We start from the raw sequence: 18,857 nt of genomic DNA on the forward strand, positions 1-18,857 counted from the left end.
AAGACAGCTGACCTGCAAAATATGAAAATAGCACAGCGATGGCCACGACGAACACCGGGCTCGAGATTTGCCACAGCTCCCTGCCTCCAACGACACATTCAGCCTTCTTGTCAGTGGCCGCGTTACGGGCTGCTGTTTAAGAGAAAATGTCTTCCTCAGTTTCTAAATATTTTGATGAAGTTGAGTGAGGACAATCACAATCACAGTGCGTCAAAATTAAGTACGTAGTTAAAGGAAAATTTGGCACTAGTTAAGCAAATGTTAGCCAGTGTTCACACAATCTCTGGCTGGCTGGGGTTGATTTGCCTTTTACCGGAGAAGGCGGGTAACCGTCGGGCCAACCGCTAGGAGCGCGATATAATCAGGCTAAACAAAGGGAGAAAGTCTCAAATTCTAAAACATCAATGGGTATCACATTAAGTATGCACAGTCTCATATAAACTCTCTGAACCATATTTAACCATACCACATAATGTCACGAACTCAATGGGTGTGGTCTAAGGCTCTTGCCTTGCTGTGGCACCAAGCAGAATCAGAAACGTTAACTTACAGTCAGTTATTTGCGGAAATGCAAACTGGGTGATGACTATATATAAATATATGTAATTTGTCACTAGTTATGCCTCTGTTTATACAATATCTCGCTTCCTGGGGTTAATTGAGCACAACAACCAAGGTAAGAAAAAATGGGGACTGAAAATTTTATACCTGATTTCGAAGCGTACATAGGGTTGGGTATACGCGCAGCGGCGTCGGCACGTGCCCGCCAATCAGTCTGAGGCTCCTGCATGGGTGTGGTGCCTGAGAGAGGGGGGGGGGGGTTACCGTCATTCATACAAACAGTAATTTGTGGAAAAGCTATCTTGGGTGGTTATGAAACATGCTTACCAAAAGCATACCCGATTATTTGAATAAATCACAAGGCAATTCAGGAACGGGACACAGGATAGAAAATGTGTTACCTGCGCTGGAGTCGTCCGCAGGGCTGGGCATACTCGCAGCGGCGTCCTCAGGACAGTTGGAATAAGTGTGATCCTCCTGCATGGGTGCGGTCTTAGGCTCTTGCCTTGCTGTGGCACCTAGCAAAAGCAGAAACTTACCGTCAGTTATTTGTGGGAATGCAAGCATGGTGATTGACTAGATATATCATATATGATTGCTAATGTAAAACCCGATTATTAGAATGTATCACAAGCAAGACAGGACCGGGACAGAAAACTGAAAATGTTTTACCTGCGCCTGAGTCGTACGCAGGGTTCGGCCCACTGGCAGTGGCGTACTCAAGCCAATTGGAATAAGTGTGAGCCTCCTGCATGGGTGCGATGCCTGGAGGCAAATCAGAATTTTTTACACAGAGGTCTGTGGATGTTCTGCGGTGTTTAACACAAGTCTTACAGCAGGTGATCCGATTGTCAAAGGGGAGAAATCCACGGCACACCGCTGCTGACTCAACACCACACAACAGCCTCATGATGACATATCAGATATGGAAAATCTTCGCAGTGCCCTCCTTTGACCCTAAGACTTCTTAAATTTCTCGTATTAAAAGACTATTTCCAGAAACAGCTTGCCCTATGCCATGTTATCAACATGAAAAGATGCACCCTTACCTGTGTCACCAGGCTGGGACTGCTGCTGCCCTCCCGACATGATGCCACTTGTCAGGTTTCTGCACAGCACAGCAAAAACACGTCCCGCACCTGGCAAAGCGCTTGTTGACTCCAGCGTAGCCCCAGACACAAAGTAACTTTTGGAGCCTTACATCACGAAATTAAAAATGAAGATAAAAGCAATCCAAAATGAGTGGGTAGTAAGCATCTCACACATCGAGACAAATTATCTGAACACGTCATCAGCTTGGATGTTGCGAACGTACGCAGCCTACAAAGGCATTTTTACTTGTTTGTCGGGTAGAAATTAAAGTGAACGAAGTCATTTGTACAAACACTTATTGGAGAAAAAATTGTTTTTTCTAGAAAGAACCCTACATAGTCAGATTAACAAATGAAAATATTGTTTCATAGTAAAAACTATTCAACAGATTTTTGTTCTTGTCTAAGAGACATTCTGCGCTTGAATATATACACGCATCCATTGAAGGAAATCATTTTGTATAAAGGGCCCATACAGGTTTATAACTAAAGTACATCACCACATTGCCTTTATCCTTATAATGCTTCATTGAGTAAGAATGAATAAATGCCACTGGGCAGAGTAAAACCTGTATCTTTGTAAGGTTTTCTATAAATGTGCTGAGTTTTTTTAAAGATATGTAATAAATGTTCTTGGGTTTTCTAACAAGCTGTTAACTTTGTCCGTAATAAGTACTGGCGATGCAGACATTGCATAACATAAGTGGGCCGGGTAGCTGTAGCAGGTACATGTAGTGGCTACCGGCAGAACCTGGCAATACTACGCAGAGCAGTATTCAAGCGAACGAATCAATGATAACAATAGAGAGGCATTGCTTAGGTTTGAAGGAGCACAATGTACACTACACTTACACAATAAGAATAGTAATGGCACAAAAACTTTCAGCCAAACAAGTGTCTTTATTGGCTTCTACGGCCTTAAACTTTTTTTTTCACAAATCTTTCATTAATCTTACTCTGCATCTATAGAACACATTGCTGATCAGATAAGTTGCACACGTCTTGTCCAAATCCTCCTCTCTTCATCTTATCCGAATTTTCTTTTCTTCCGCATGCAGCTTCTTTACTTCACATCAGATTTAAACACATCAAATTTACAATAATATTGGAACCCACTTCTACAAATCATAGATTATTTAAGTCCTTCTAACCATGATATTTTTCTACATGCCATCTTCTGAGCCTCATATCAGATTCAAACCAATTTAAGTTTAAAGATATTTTAATACATTTAATGTTACAAAGACAAGGTAATAATATATATATATATATATATATATAGAGAGAGAGAGAGAGAGAGAGAGAGAGAGAGAGAGACATAGATAGATAGATAGATATATACACATATGTATATATCTATACATATTCAATATTTGGGGATATATACTGTACAACCTTCATTTCATTGCAATTTTTATGACATGTGTTGGTAGGCATGTGTGTGTGTGTGTGTGTGTGTGTGTGTGTGTGAGCGAGCGTGTCTGTGTGTGTGGGAATGTGAATGTGTGTACAGTTTATACATACGAATTTACATGAAAAATCATGTTTCAATGCCATGTACACTTAAAAGCTGACTCACAAACGTGATCAATTAGGCTTTATCAAGGTGCTACAGTCGTACTAATTTTGTTACTAAAGTGTCTTCAACAAGGCGGCTGAAATGCCCTTTGAACAATGTTTTCATGTGTTAGATTCTTGCCTCAAGATTGTGACAACAGCGCAAACGGTTTCCTGGCGCCCGTCGGTGGTACTGCAGCTGCCCAGTTGTAGCTGTGAATTGTTTTACAGTGGATGGCAGAGAACCGATGAACAGTGGAGGTGACACCCCGGCCTGCCGCTTATACTCGTGCTGAAAATATAAACACTATCAGTCATTCGAAAAATGTGTCTCAAATCGTTACCAATGGCGACTTAATAAGCGTGCTGAAATTCATCAATCCATATCCAAAAAAAGGCAAGTTCACATGACGTACCTGGAGTGACTTGACAGATGAAGAAAAGATTAATTGCCACATCTATAGTTGTGCCAATTGCCTTTCCGATATGTGGAGTAAATAACGCAATCACTACGGTGACTCGGTTCTCCCGGACCCCACGAGTTGTAGTCACCAAGTGCAGAACCGTCCACCCACTCAAAGCTTCCTCCTTGGTGCCGACGGCGGAGCCCGATCCACCAGTATCCATCGTTGCCCTCGAATGTGATCATGATCAATGAGACCAGGAAGGCGTTGGTCTCAGCGTCTCGGGGCATGGCGAGGGTGCCGCCATCTTCACGACAGGCCGCGGCCGCATCGCTGAAGGTTTTGGCTGCAGTAAAGCCCTTGTAGCAGATTGCACGCCACATGATGTAACCACCGGGACAACGTGCTGTAAGAAAGATTTGCATCAACAGAAGCAATATTGGAAGGATCCAAATACCGCACTGACTATTTGTTGCTTACTGTCGTCCGTTGTAAATTAAATCTCCCTCCTCGTGAACTCAGTGATTTTCATTATTATCACTTTGCATTGTCTGTGTTTATCCTCAAATTGAATCCAGACATCAAAGAGCACAATTGCAAAAAGAACATACCAAAACATGTCACAGAAATGAAGTAAATTAATAAAGAGTCAAAGAAACATCTTTCAGCACGGGATGGAATGTGCTCACCTGCATATTTAGCCGGTCCGGGAGGGCTTGGAGACTTGGACATCCCTGTTGGACCGGGCGGCCCGACGGGTCCCATCAGCCCTCGGGGTTCAACTGGATCGGGAGGGCCGTCCTGTCCCACAGGGCCAGCTGGACCCATGGCTCCCTTTTCTCCCAGAGGCCCGGCAGACACAGGGCCAGCCGGCCCCGTGATTCCCTTTTCTCCAGGAGGTCCTGGTGGCCCTAACGAAGCACAATCACAGGCTTAAAATACGATCACAATTGTTTCAAAGTAGTAAAAGTTCCTGCTTTGAATTAGAAAATTTTGACGCCATTCCAACTTGCCTGGCGTCTTGCTCATATCATGAAGACGCTGCTCCAAGGCAGCAGTTCGGTTCCGCTCGTTGTCCAGGTTACGTTTCAAGCCGATGGACAGCTGGGATACGTTGTCCAAGTCGTTCTTCAGAGCGTCGACGGTGGCGGAAAGTTGTGATATGTTGTCCAGGTCTCGTTTCATGGCGTCAAATGTGATGGTCAGTTCCGATATTTCCTAAAGACCGTTCACGATACAAAACATTGCAAAAAAAACACTATACTATAGGAGACGGTTCACAAATCTTGATATTTGCTAAGACAAGAGAAAGAATAACAATGCTGTCCTAGAAAAGAGAATTGGGTAGAATTGTTTGAGGCACCAAAATGTTTACCTCCTTGTTGATGAAGAACGTGGGAGGGGCGAGTCCCACAGCGAGCAAGCTTAGCAGCACAGCGATCCCGGTGGCCATGCAGCTGCGGTGGGAGCGGATGAAGCTACAGAGCCGTGCAGGGCGACCGTTTGCTGCACCCGGATACGTGAGGTCTGTAGAAAAAGTTATTTGGTTCTTTGTAGCGTCCTGTGGGTGATTTTGCTATGCCTCGCGCCGTGTATGATTAAAAGATAATTAATACTAGAACTTCTTTATAATTGGCTCGATTATACGCTAGTTTTTTTTTCTCTTCGTCACAACATCAGTCGTTTCTGCGGAAATTTTTTTTCAGTTTTATCCTATGTAAAAATTTCAAATTTTGTACATTATTTTTGACGTGAAAATAAGGATTTTTCCTTCTAATTCACCAAAATTAGAGAGGTTGAAGAAACAAAACTGAGTTGGTCTTGTAGCTGAATGGATATTCCTTCATCCTGTACAAAGTTGATTTGCTTCAGAATAATTTTCTGGCAGAGACGGTACCTATAGCTAGACTTGAGGATGTGCAGCCTCCAGTTGAAACCCCAAATTAACTGGGTTGTGCCCCCTTTATTGCTCATGAAAACTGGCTTTGGCAAACTACACCTCGCCTTGACCTAAAATGGACGATAATTGGTAGCGCACGATAATTGGTAACGTTGCGTTACCTGCTGCATATATTTTCATTCATGGTTAGGATTTTAAAAACATATTTTTTGCCATTATCCTGTTGATTTTATTTAATTTGATTTGATTCATCTATTTGGCTGTATTATCCTGTTGTATTTATTGTAAGAAAATAAGGACCAATATAACTAATAAATTATATCTAAACATTAATTAAATTCTCTTTTCTTTTCTTTTAACTTTTGATTTCACATACATAAAAACTATGCATTGCTCTTAAGAGAAAAACTACAAAAGAGTCAGCTACCTGCAGACGTGTACGTTGCATAACGTTTCACCGCCTCGGCTTCTTCGTACGTGTGTGAAGACGATTCTTGGTCTCCCTGTCGCTTGTCAGAAGCGTCGATGTCATGGCAGACGCGCCCGCGGGAACCACCCTGATGGACAGGAGGGGGTTGGGGCGGCGGCCCGCTGGTTTGGCCGCTATTGGGGCCCGAGGCCGGGGTCCGGACAGGCTCTGCTTGCTCGTACATTTATGTTGTACTGACAACGGGGTGCACAGTAAACAATAATGAAATAGACACGCCAACAAATGATATCATGATTAGTCTGTAGCAGTAACGACATGCTCGGCCTTACATGAATGAACCGGGTCGGCATGAGGTGTTGCAAATGGCATGTTGTTTTTCTGCTGTTGCAGACATTATGAATCCATCGAAGCTAAGGGGCAAACATCAAAGTATTCAAGTTTCAAACGGTTCCAAAGAACTCTTGATTTGATTACAAACTTCTAAAAAATTTTACAGATATTGCAGTCCACCTTTTCATCTGTCAACGTTGTTGCCATAGCAGATACACTCACATATCCAACACTCAGGCCTAAAAAAAACCCTGTAGTATTTCCGGCTACCCGACCGACCCTAGCAAAAACCTGCCTACCCGAGACTTCCTGGTGGTCGGTCGCTAGTAAGGGACATTTGCGATCTGACATCTGGGTGATGAAATTTTAAGAAAAATATTTTAAGTAATCTTACAAATGTTCTTAAATACTTCCTGTATTTCACACATTTCTTGGATCACTTTGGCTGAAATCTTTTAAAAAAAAAAGAATTCTTACTACCTACCGACTCCAATATTTATCAGAACTGTAATCGGAAAAACAACATTGATTTTTCTAGGCCTGAGATTGGAAGCCCGTGAGTCGGTAACCTGACATCCAGTCTGTCATGGATTGGCCAGGCGCTCTTCGGGGCAAAAAGGGTTACGCCGCCTAGGGAATCTTTGGCACCCGGCTGTAGTATTAGCGGTAGGAATGTAATTGCCGGCAGAGAGCTCCGTCTGCTCTGAAGGCATGTTGGCCAAAGGAAAGCCCGGCCTAACTACAATAGACTTGGTTAGCGAGTCAGGATCGGACACGCTGAGCTCGATTGATTGGACATATGTACAAGGGGACGCCTTTCGTACCATAGCAGGTTCATTTTGAGATCAACTCAGTCGCTGGTGAAAATCTCCACAGCACATTGAGTACAACAGTCTCGAGAAGAGATGTTCCTTTACATTTTTGCCAAATTTTATCTCATTTCGTGCAAAAATGAACCTGCTATGGTAAAAAAGGCGTTTGTTTTTGAAATTTGACGTCCCCTCGTACCAAACTGGTGGTCGCATGGTATGGCAGACAATAAACGGACGAGAGACTCACATTTTTGTTAACCATCCTAATTTTGAAGAACGATATGATTATACAGCATACTTTTGGAGATTTCATTGGTAATATAGTTCCTTAATCGCTGAATGTATTTCTTCATAAACACAAAACGTTTTGCCATGACTGCTTCTGTATATAAATCTGGCAGTGCGTAAGTGTATTCAACAGAGATTTTGGGTATTTGAAAACCAAATAATACCATAAGTAGTCTCGAGATGTAAGAACACCTATGCCGTTATATGAAATCACCAGGCTCTATGACGTGTTACGGGGGGGGGGGGGCATTCTGTTTTTCTGCAAAAGGCAGACAGATTCAAGGAACAAAGAAGTCAATCTAAATTTGAAAGTGCCACTAGTATACGTTTGAAAACTATATGTTAAAGAGTTCGTAACGAAATTAATGGGAGTTTAAAGACATTGCATTGCAATTTGTATTCTATATCATATATCATATTTTGTATATTATATATAGAGAGATATATCATTTTTTGCATAAGTTTATCATATCTCGACACCAATTTGTACACATGTATGCTAACGTGCCTACATGTGTTTTTGTACCTTTGTATGTTTAGTGGTGTCGCTAATGTAAGCTTCTTAACTTTATATATGTCTGCAAATGTCTATATATTTGAATAAAAAAAACATTGGAAGGTCTTTCTACTTCTCTTTGTTCAAGAGTCGACTGAAAACCCCTACAATAAGAAGGGCGGGAACAGAACGCTGTGAAGCAGGTATCTTAGTGAGCTGCAGGCAATTGCGCTAAAATTCCGAAAGACATTATCAAAGTGGCTTAAATCGGCGCCAATTTGTCGCCTGAAATCGCGAAAATGTCAAAACAATTCGCAAGTGGCAAATTGCAAAATGGTGCAAAGTGGCAAAAGAAGGCGTAAATTAAATGGAAACACTGCGACTTTTGAAAACAGTTATCCTGTGTGGAGCCGGAACTGAAAATGTAATATTCCGGTTGCGGACATCTCGTTTGTAGAGGTCATGTATCTTACGTGTGCGTCGCACGTCAGTGTGACTGCAAGAAGAAAAAATGTCGAAAAGTCGCAAATTTGCCGCAATTAGGCGCACTTAGCCGGGTCGAAAAAACAGTCTGAAGTGAGTGGTGTCTCAAGAAAATTAAAACTTTCATCATTTTAACGTCCAGAATTTAAGACCCTGGCTGCCAGAATCTAGCGGGAACGGGGGAGAGCTTCTTCGGCACCCCAGGCAGCTATGCCCGCAGACCAAGGTTAGCGCTCCTGGGGAGTTTCAAGCGGGCCGGCAAACAACTACGTGTCCTGACAACACCCCCCCCCCTTCCGGCCGCCAGATTCTAGCAGGGCCTGGCAGAGAATTTGTTCGGCAGCCCAGGCAGTTAGGCCCCACAACCTAGGTTAGCATTTGGGGGAGATTCAGGCCAACGTGGGCCGGATAACAGCTACTCGGCATCTCCCCTGGAATACCAATCAAGATCGGCGGGTCTATCTGTCTCGGCGGCCTAACAAATTCTCTGCCAGAGTCTGGCACCCAGGGTAAATACCGGAACGTTAATCTAGCCCGGCGGGCTTAACTGATCTTAACTGTCTGGGCGGCCGAAAAAACTCCATGCCAGAGTCTGGCACCCAGGGTAAATACTCATCGGAACGCTCATCTAGCCCGGCGGGCTTAACTGTCTGGGCGACCGAAGAAACTCTCTACCAGAGTCTGGCACCCAGGGTAAATACTCATCGGAACGCTCATCTAGCCCGGCGGGCTTAACTGTCTGGGCGACCGAAGAAACTCTCTACCAGAGTCTGGCACCCAGGGTAAATACTCATCGGAACGCTAATCTAGCCCGGCGGGCTTAACTGTCTGGGCGGCCGAAGAAACTCTCTACCAGAGTCTGGCACCCAGGGTAAATACTCATCGGAACGCTAATCTACCCCGTCGGGCTTAACTGTCTGGGAGACCGAGGAAATTCTCTGCCAGAGTCTGGCCCCCAGGTTAACAACTCACCGGAGCGCTAGTCCATGCCGGCGGGCTTAACTGTCTGGGAGGCCGAAGAAACTCTCTACCGGTCCCGCGAGAGTCTTACATCAGATAAAGCCGTAGCCGTAGCTGTGCCTTGCTACATGTGACAAATATAATGACAACGCAAGAGATACTTTAATAAACAAAAAGGAGCATACACTCACCCGATACGTTACCACTTGTCAGGTTTCTACACAGAAAAACACGCCCTAACTCAGCCACGACGCCTGTTGACAAGCGTAGCCCCAAAAGCAATCTGGTACAAAGACTTACATCACGACATTAGAACCAAGGATGAAAGCAAACCACGTTGGTTTACAAATCAATACCCACTCACCGAGGCAAATGATATCAGCATGTAATTTCTTTGGTTGCTGAATATTGAAAACTAGTCATCATCGCCAGCCTACAAACTTTCAGTTTTCAGTTGTTTATCAGATAATATACAGCGTTATCATTCGTCAATAAGCAAAATAAACTTGTTTATTTGTTCCATGGTCTGTTCTATTTTTCAATCATGGGGACGCTTTGATATGTTTTCAACTGGCCTCTCGAATAAAATGGAGAAAAGTTTTCAAGTTCTAGTTATCATTCGTTGTTACCGTCGCCAATATTCAGGTAGAGTGCGTAGCTTTATTTGTGTGGTTTCGGTTTCAAATCATAACTTGAGAAGCTGTGGTTGTCTCTGACAGCCTTTTCCACATTTCCCTTCCCACAGGTTTCGGTCCCTTGCGTTTGTTACGTTTGATTTTTAACTTCCAGATTTAAGAATCAAGTGCACGCAACAAAATTATGGAGATTTGACAAGCTCCCATCAAAACACGACTTCTTTATTACTTCCATAACCTCTTGTTCACATCGTTCCTCAACTTCACATCATTCCATGAGGAAATCAGCCTGCTTTTTGCTGTACATTAGAGGCCTTCACATTTTCCTCCCCTCTCATATGGATTGTTGCATGTTTTAAACATCTTTCAGGCCGAATCGCTGCAGCCGTTGCCATGACTCATGTGCCGAGCTACTCTTTATTCATGAGCATTCCCACTCTTTACATCATTTCATTAACTCCAGTCTGGGCATGGATATCATTTTGATTCTTCAATACAGAGGAAGATGGGAAGACCAGATCTTCAACACGCTCCAGGGGCTGAGGATCACCAGAACCGACTGGAGGGTCTATGCCGAGAGCAGACCAGCCTGGCGAGCCCTATGCATGTCTGCAGCCGCCATGCATCAGGCACTGATGCCTGCGAACGAATGAATACAGACAGATGCTAGATATTGCCAATTTCAGTACTGTACTTGCAAAAATAGCCAAGTATGTTACTATCTTGACAATTGATTAATGACGTCATTCTACAGTAATTTTTTTGCATTAAGTGGCATTTTATCTGTTAGCGGAAATAAGCAGATAGGAAGATCCATTTATTGTAGGTAGAGTTCCACGTGGTAGAATTCCTTTATCACCTTGATCTTCAATCCATTAAAAAACGTAAGTTCACATGATGTAGGCTCACATGCCTGGAGTTATTTGGCAGAGGAAGGGAAGCTTGACGTCACATTCCCTGTTCTTCCACCTAAGCGTGCCATACCAGTTTGCGACGTAAAAAGCGCAGTCACCATGGCCATCCGGTTTTCTCCGACACCACGGCTTGTAGTCACCAAGTGCAGAACCGTCCAACCACTCAAAGCGTCCTCCTTCGTGCTGACGGCGCAGGCCGATCCAGCAGTAGCACTTGTGGCCGTCAAACCTGCACAAGAAAGTCAGGAACGCGCTGGTGTCAGAATCTCGGGGCATGGCGAGAGTCCCGCCGTCTTCACGACAGGCCGCGGCCGCTTCGCTGAAGATCTTCTGTCTTTTAACGACCTTGAAGCAGATTCCACGCCACATGGTGTAACCATCGGGGCATTCTTCTGTAAGAAAGATTTGCATTAACGGAAGAAAAATTGGAAGGATACACTTTCCGCACTGACTTTTGGTTGCTTTTTGTCTCCCTGCTTGCGGATTTTTTGTTGTTAACATCATCTGCGTTTATCCTAGAAGTCTAACTGACTAAATCCACACATAAAAGGACATAGCTGGGAAAAATCATACCTGCATGTCCAGGCGGTCCGGTAGGGCTTGGACACTCGGACATCCGGGTCATCCCTGTTGGACCTGGCGCGCCGGGCCCCATCAGCCCTCGGGGCCCAACTGGTCCGGGCGGCCCGTCCTTTCCCACAGGACCAGCTGGCCCCGTGGCTCCCTTTTCTCCTAGAGGCCCGGCAGACACAGGATCAGCTGGCCCCATGGCCCCCTTTTCTCCCGGGGGCCCAGAAGGCCCGGCAGACACAGGACCAGCTGGCCCCATGGCCCCCCTTTCTCCCGGGGGCCCAGACGGCCCGGTAGACACAGGACCAGCTGACCCTGTGGCTCCCTTTTCTCCCGGAGGCCAGGCAGACACAGGACCAGCTGGCCCCATGGCCCCCTTTTCTCCCGGGGGCCCAGACGGCCAAGCAGACACAGCGCCAGCTGACCCTGTGGCACCCTTTTCTCCCGGAGGCCCGGCAGACACAGGACCAGCTGGCCCCATGCCCCCCTTTTCTCCAGGAAGCCCTGGTGGCCCAGCAGACACAGCGCCAGCTGGTCCCATGGCTCCTTTTTCTCCCGCAGGTCCGGGAGGCCCAGGAAGCCCGACAACCCGAGCTTTGTCTTCTGAAATGATAGAATCAACCTTCCCATGGGATGTAGACATACCATCTGTGGCTGTCCAAAGCGCCATGTCGTACATGACCTAAGAACTAGGCACATTTCTAGTAAGACTTCGAAGACGTTGAAGAGCAAGCTGCTAGGGAGCCCAAACATGCACCACTTCTTCCTTATATCAAATCTGCCAGTATGATATCAAGTCAAACTCCGTTACAAATGCTACAAAAATTAAGCTTCTTGGCAAAGGTTTGAGTTTTATTTAGATCCACAATTAGACTCATAAGGGGCTATTCTTCCTGTGGTCTACACATTCATATTTACACATTACAATTAAAACAATCAAAGGCATACACATTGACAGTAGAGGACAAAAATAACATACTAATAGTCTCTTAGAAGCAATAATTACAGTCCAATTATTTGCTAGTTGCTGCCGGTATTGTTCCACAACTGAGACATTATGTACAGAAAGCGCCTTTTCTGAAAGTTGGATTTCGGTTTCGGAAGTCTTATTGTGTTTGTCTTGGTTGAGCGTGTTTGGTAGTTGTGGATCTCTGACTGGAATGTGATCTTGTCGTATACAGGACCCTTGGGTAATAAGGTAATAAACCGGAACTCAGAACATGATTTTGCACTAGTCCACAGATTGCAAGATCTACTGGCATGAAGTCTGCATTATCAATTTGAAAGTAAATGGTACTTACGCTCCAGCTCCTGGAAACGTGCTTGCACCTCCTCGGAAATAGTGAATCTGACTGCATCAACAACAACAAAAAACACGGTTGCTAAATTCTGTATAATACTGTCTTTTCAACAGAATTTTTCACGCTTTACGTACGAAGTCGCGTTCATCATGTGACAAAAGTACAACATGAAACTAACCTGCAAAATAGGAGGATAGAACAGCGATGACCACGACGACCAAAGGGCTCAAGATTTGCCACAGCTTCCTGCATCGGCTGGCGCATTTCGTCCTATTTTGGGCGGCTGCTTTTGAAGCATACGATATTTGGATATTGCTAATTTTTTTCATAAATCAACATTACTTTAAAGTTTTCCTTTTGTGTAAAATGTACAGTGGCCGTTGCCATAAGTACAAAAAGAATGATCAAGGAAATAATGCACAACACGTAACAGCTGCAGGTACCCTAGATAGCTAAATACTGTACTTTTCAGACTAATGTATACTGCACATCTTGTTCGTGGCGTGTTGAGGTTTGACATTGCACAGACGGTATGTATATGAAGAGAAGAACATGACGATGAAAGCAGATTGGAAAACGTTGTACCTGCTCTTGAGGCGTACGTAGCGTCCATGGTACCTGCTGTTAAGGTGTACGTAGCGTCCATGGTACCTGCTCTTAATGCGGTACCTGAAGAAAAGTTGCACAAATTACCACGATTCATATATTCGGCGTGTTGATACTTAACTTAAAATGGCGCCAACGGTATGCCTTATAACAGTCTTGAAAGTACAATGTTCAGTCGACTTAAAACCAAAGCGAGAACACAAGGCAAGATAAGAACAGGGTAATGTAAGCGGACTTGAAAACGTTTTACCTGGTCCGGAGACGTACGTAGGGTTGGGCACATTCGCAGTGGCGTCGGCACGTGCCTGGAAATCAGTCTGAGGCTGTTGCATGGGTGTGGTGCCTGGACGAAAATGACAAATAATGTAACCATACAGTCTTAAGTAAACATGCTGAAAAAAGAGACCGTGTAAAATAAACACAGCTCGTAACAGCTGTGATTTGGAATTAAATTAAAAGATTGCCCAGTGTCTTTCAAATCTATCAGAGACCAGTGTATACTGTAGGTCTTGCTGAAGGCTTGTTGAAGTTAAAGATGGCACCAACGGAACGCATTAAAACAGGTTTTAAGTACAACAGTCGACTTTAAACCAAAGCGAGAACCTCAAAGATACGAACGCTCTAAGTACACTTGAAAGGGTATTACCTGATCCGGAGGCGTACGTAGGGTTGGGTACATTCGCAGCGGCGTCGGCACGTGCCTGGAAAGCAGTCTGAGGCTGCTGCATGGGTGTGGTGCCTGAAGGAAAATAACAAAAATGTAACTATGCAGCCATCTATGGAAATCCGATGTATCAGGTAATCCGAGTGTCACAACGACAACGACAATAAAATTTAACGAATCAATGAAACACAGAGCACAGAGATCCGTAAGAAAATGGTCTAGATATATACTAGTAACAGCCATGAACCATCTTGTAAATGAAACATCATTTCAAATCTGTCTACATAAAGAAGCATGTCTGTAGCCATTGGGCTGGACTGTATGGTTCGAACAAGATAAAAAAGAATATCCTAATTAAGAAAATCACAAAACATACCAGTGTCGCCAGTCTGGGACTGCTGCTGCCCTCCCGACATGATGCCACTTGTCAGGTTTCTGCACAGCAAAAACACGTCCTGCCCCTGTCACGGTGCTTGTTGTCTACCGAGTAGCCCCAGACTCAAAGGAATATGAAGCCTTACATCACAACATCAGAAACCAAAAGATGGAAGCAATTCATGTACATGTACGCGGGGTAACAGACACCGCCCGCATCAAGACAAATTTATATGTGAAAATATAATTGATTTTGTCTCTAAATATTGAGAACAAGTTTTCAAAAACAGCCTGCGTAGGGAACTACTGCGAATATGTTGGGCACGTCTAGGACGGGCTTTGATTTTCAACCATAAGAAAATACTCGTGTCAGCATTTTTTCTCTAATGTGATTGATCCCAGCATCTCTGTCGTCAGATAGCTCTTCTACTACTCATGCAGTTCAGACTTGGACCTGTAGATGGCGCACTCAAACAGAGGGCGGGGCCCGGGGCGACGTTATTGGACTCCCCATTGAAAATTGATGTTGTCAGAATAAATGTATGCATGTCAAGATGCAACATATGTACATGTCCTTTTTTACACAAGCTATTACCTTGCATTTGTGTCGGATCAGTTTTGATAATGCAGACACTGGCTGGTTTTCGGAGTCGACTCAAAAACGCGTGTGTAAACCACCTTAGAGCGTGACCTCTGACCTCTCCGTGTGTAAGATGGTCACATGTTTAACATAAGCGGACCAGATAGCTGTAGCTGGTAGTGAATGTCTATAGAACCTGACAGAAATACGAACACTTCTATTCAAACGAACACGTCTACACTTGCAATACGAAGGCCTTGTATGCGTTTGAATGAGTGCAATACACATACATGTGCAGGATAAGAAAAATTAAGGCGCAAAAAAAGTTTAACAGCTTTTGCGCCCTTCTGAACACATTTATTCATTTCATCAACTTTACTTTGTAGATAACTTGACTTATTATAGATACGTTACAGACATCTTCTGAAAGCCTCTCTCTCTGTGATTGTTTGTATGTGTATGTGTGGCATCTCTCATTGAATTTCAATTCTACATGATTTTTTAGAACATGTTCTAAATGTTATGCAGACTTAAAGCTCAATGAAAGTTTGTCATTTAAGCTCATTTCTACCAATCAAACAATCATTAAACCTCGTGTGTTGATTGGATAGGTTCTAAAACAGTTGTATGAAGCACATCTACGTCACAATGTTCAGCGCCTGATGATGTTGGTGATCACTATTGAATACGTGATGATCATAATTATTCAATACGTCATAAATTTTGCTAAACTCAGGACAGCATAGGAAGTCGCAGCTTTAGTGACATCTGCTTCGGTCCTGATTATTTTGCAGTTTCACAAATCATTTCACGGTTATACATTTCATACTTTCTACGCCATGTGGGGAACACCACGTAACAGATATAACCTAACTCGGCATCCAAACCACACAGTAGAAGACAAGAACCTGGCTATCCTGAATTACGGATTTTAAGACCAAGCTGCACGACAGGAATGTTCAAAACTTAAAAGCTTAACCCGATATATCCGTGCAGTGATTACATGATACACGCTGCCAAATGTTTGAGTTGGACTGAGGTCACCAACCTACCAGACGTTTTTCGAGAAAAACAGGCTTTTGCCACTCAAAGACAAGATAAAGGCAGCTCTACAGTGATCAGTGATACTTTCTTAATGCCCTTCCCTCTAAGCGATTACTAAGGGTTTGCTGAAATGTTACAGTCGTACTTTCTGTTACTTAATTGATTCAACAAGGCGGTATAAGTTCCCTTAAATCAATGTTCTTCTATATTAGATTCTGGCCCTGAAAGCTCATGATAACATGAGAAACCAGCTTTCTGGCGCCCGCTGACGGTGGTACTGCAGGTGCCCTGATGTAGCTGTGAGTTGTTTTTAGCGGATGCCAAAGAACAGCGATGAACAGTGGAGGTGACATCCCGGTCTGTCGCTTATCCTTCTGCCGAAAAATAAACATTATGAGTAATACGAATAATGCGTTTCAAATCATTACAACTGGCGACTTCGTGAGCGTGGTCAAATGTATCAATCAATATAAAAACAAAACAGTTTCTCCATGACGTACCTGGAGTGACTTGACAGACGAAGAAAACCTTAAAGGCACATCGTAAGTTGAACCATTTGCCTTTCATGTGTGTGGAGAAATGAACGCAATGATCATCGCTCCTCGATGCTCCCGGACGCCACGGGCTGTAGTCACCAAGTGCGGAACCGTCCACCCACTCAAAGCTCCCTCCTTTGTGCTGACGGCGCAGGCCGATCCAGAGCCCCAGTTGACTGGACCCATCGCCACGCGTGGATAAGGAGACCAGGAAGGCGTTGGTCTCAGCGTCTCGGGGCATGGCGAGGGTGCCGCCGTCCTCACCACAGGTCGCAGCCGCTCGGCTGAAGGTCTTCGCTGTGGTAAAGAACTTGTAGCAGATTCCGCGGAACATGGTGTAACCATCGGGACAACGTGCTATAGGAAAGATTTGCATTAACAGAAAAATCATTGGAAGGACCCCGATGTCCGCACGGACTATTTGTTGTTTACTGTCATCCATTGGAAGTTAGATCTCCCTCCTTGCGGACTCACTGATTTCCTGAGTTGATATCACTTTGCATCATCGGTGTTTATCTTCGAAGACTTACTGATCATGACTTAAACCACACATAAAGGGACAAAGCTGCAAAAAAATCAGACCTGCGTGTTCAGCCGATCCGGGAGGGCTTGGACACTTGGACATCACTGTTGGACCGGGCGGCCCGACGGGTCCCATCAGCCCTCGGGGCCCAACTGGTCCGGGCGGCCCGTCCTTTCCCACAGGGCCAGCCTGCCCCCTGGCTCCCTTTTCTCCCGGAGGCCCAGGTGGCCCGGCAGACGTAGGGCCAGCTGGCCCCATGGCTCCCTTTTCTCCCGGAGGCCTAGGAGGCCCAGCAGACACAGGACCAGCTGGCCCCATGGCTCCCTTTTCTCCCGGAGGCCCAGGAGGCCCAGCAGACACAGGACCAGCTGGCCCCATGGCTCCCTTCTCTCCCGCAGGTCCGGGAGGCCCAGGAAGCCCGAAAGCCCGACCTTTGTCTTCTAAAATGATAGAATCAACCTTCCCAGGAGATTTAGACATACCATCTGTGGCTTAACTTCCAAAGTGTCATTTCATATATGACCTGAAAACCAAGACTTCGAAGACGTCGAAGAGCAACTGCTAGGGGACACAAACATACACTTCTTCTTCCTTATCTCAAATCTGCAACTATGATATTAAGACAAACACCGTTACAAACGCTACAAAAATTAAGGTTCATGACAAAGGTAATAAACCGTAACCCAGAACATGATTTTGCACTAGTCCACAGAATGCGAGATCTCCTGGTATGTAGTTTATATTATTAAAGTAAATGGTACGTACGCTCCAGCTCCAGGAAACGTGCTTGCACCTCCTCGAAAATAGTGAATCTGACTGTATCAACAACAAAAAAACACGGTTGCTAATTTCTGTATGATACTGTCTCTTCAACAGAATGCTTCACGAATTACGTAAGAAGTCAAGTTCATCATGTGACAGAATTACAAAATGAACCTGACCTGCAAAATAGGAGGATAGAACAGCGATGACCACTATGACCAAAGGGCTTGAGATTTGCCACAGCTTCCTGCATCGGCTGGCGCATTTCGTCTTATTTTGGGCGGCTGCTTTTGAAGCATATGATATTTAGATATTGCTAGATTTTTCCATATATTAACATTACCATAACGTTTTCTTTAGGGGTAAAATGTACTCAATGTCCTTTATCATTAGTACAAAATTGAACATCAAGGAAACAATGCACAGCACGTCACAACAGGTGCCTTAGATAGATAAATCACTTGTGTACTTCACTGATGGAAGTCTTTTTACCAATAAACCAACAATAAACCACTGCACATCTTGTTCATGGCGTGTCGAGGTTTAAAATTGCATTGACGGTATGCAAAGATAGATTACAATGACATCAAAAACGAATTTGAAAACGTCGAACCTGCCCTCGAGACGTACGTAACGTCCATGGTACCTGAAGAAAAAATTGTAAAAAAGACTTACCACATGATTTATACAATACAACAATACAAAGTATAAAGCGCCTCAGTATTGATGCATTTTACAACATATCAACATCGCCTAAAGGTTTTGTTTACATAAATAAATCTTTTTCCGTTGACATTCGTAGAATATAGAAAGAGACAATTTCAAAAACAAATGATAAACAATTTCTAACAATGCCCCTCAAAGGTAAAGGAATATATCGATTCCCGGTGTCAATTCCAAACTTCGAAGACCAATGTATAGTGTAGACCTTGTTGATGGCGTGTTGAGATTTAAGATGGCCCTGACAGTTTTGTAAGAACAACAGTCAACTTAAAAAGTGAGAACCCAAGCGAGAACCACAAATCAAGATAAGAC

At 44.2% G+C, this 18,857-nt stretch overlaps 1 protein-coding gene across 1 annotated transcript; it reads right to left on the bottom strand.

Annotated features, from left to right (window-relative positions):
* Nucleotides 1-10,852: 10,852 nt before the first annotated feature.
* Nucleotides 10,853-11,230, bottom strand: LOC136446430 (collectin-10-like). The gene has a single exon (XM_066444786.1). The coding sequence runs from the start codon at nt 11,228-11,230 to the stop codon at nt 10,853-10,855; it is 378 nt and encodes a 125-aa protein (XP_066300883.1).
* Between the last annotated feature and the right edge of the window lie 7,627 nt (nt 11,231-18,857).

This window comes from Branchiostoma lanceolatum, chromosome 12, assembly GCF_035083965.1.
Source record: "Branchiostoma lanceolatum isolate klBraLanc5 chromosome 12, klBraLanc5.hap2, whole genome shotgun sequence".
Lineage (NCBI taxonomy): Eukaryota > Metazoa > Chordata > Leptocardii > Amphioxiformes > Branchiostomatidae > Branchiostoma > Branchiostoma lanceolatum.

Coding starts and splice junctions, on each gene's coding strand:
- LOC136446430 (XM_066444786.1), bottom strand. CDS start 11,230: ATGTGGCGTGGAATCTGCTTCAAGGTCGTTAAAAGACAGAAGATCTTC.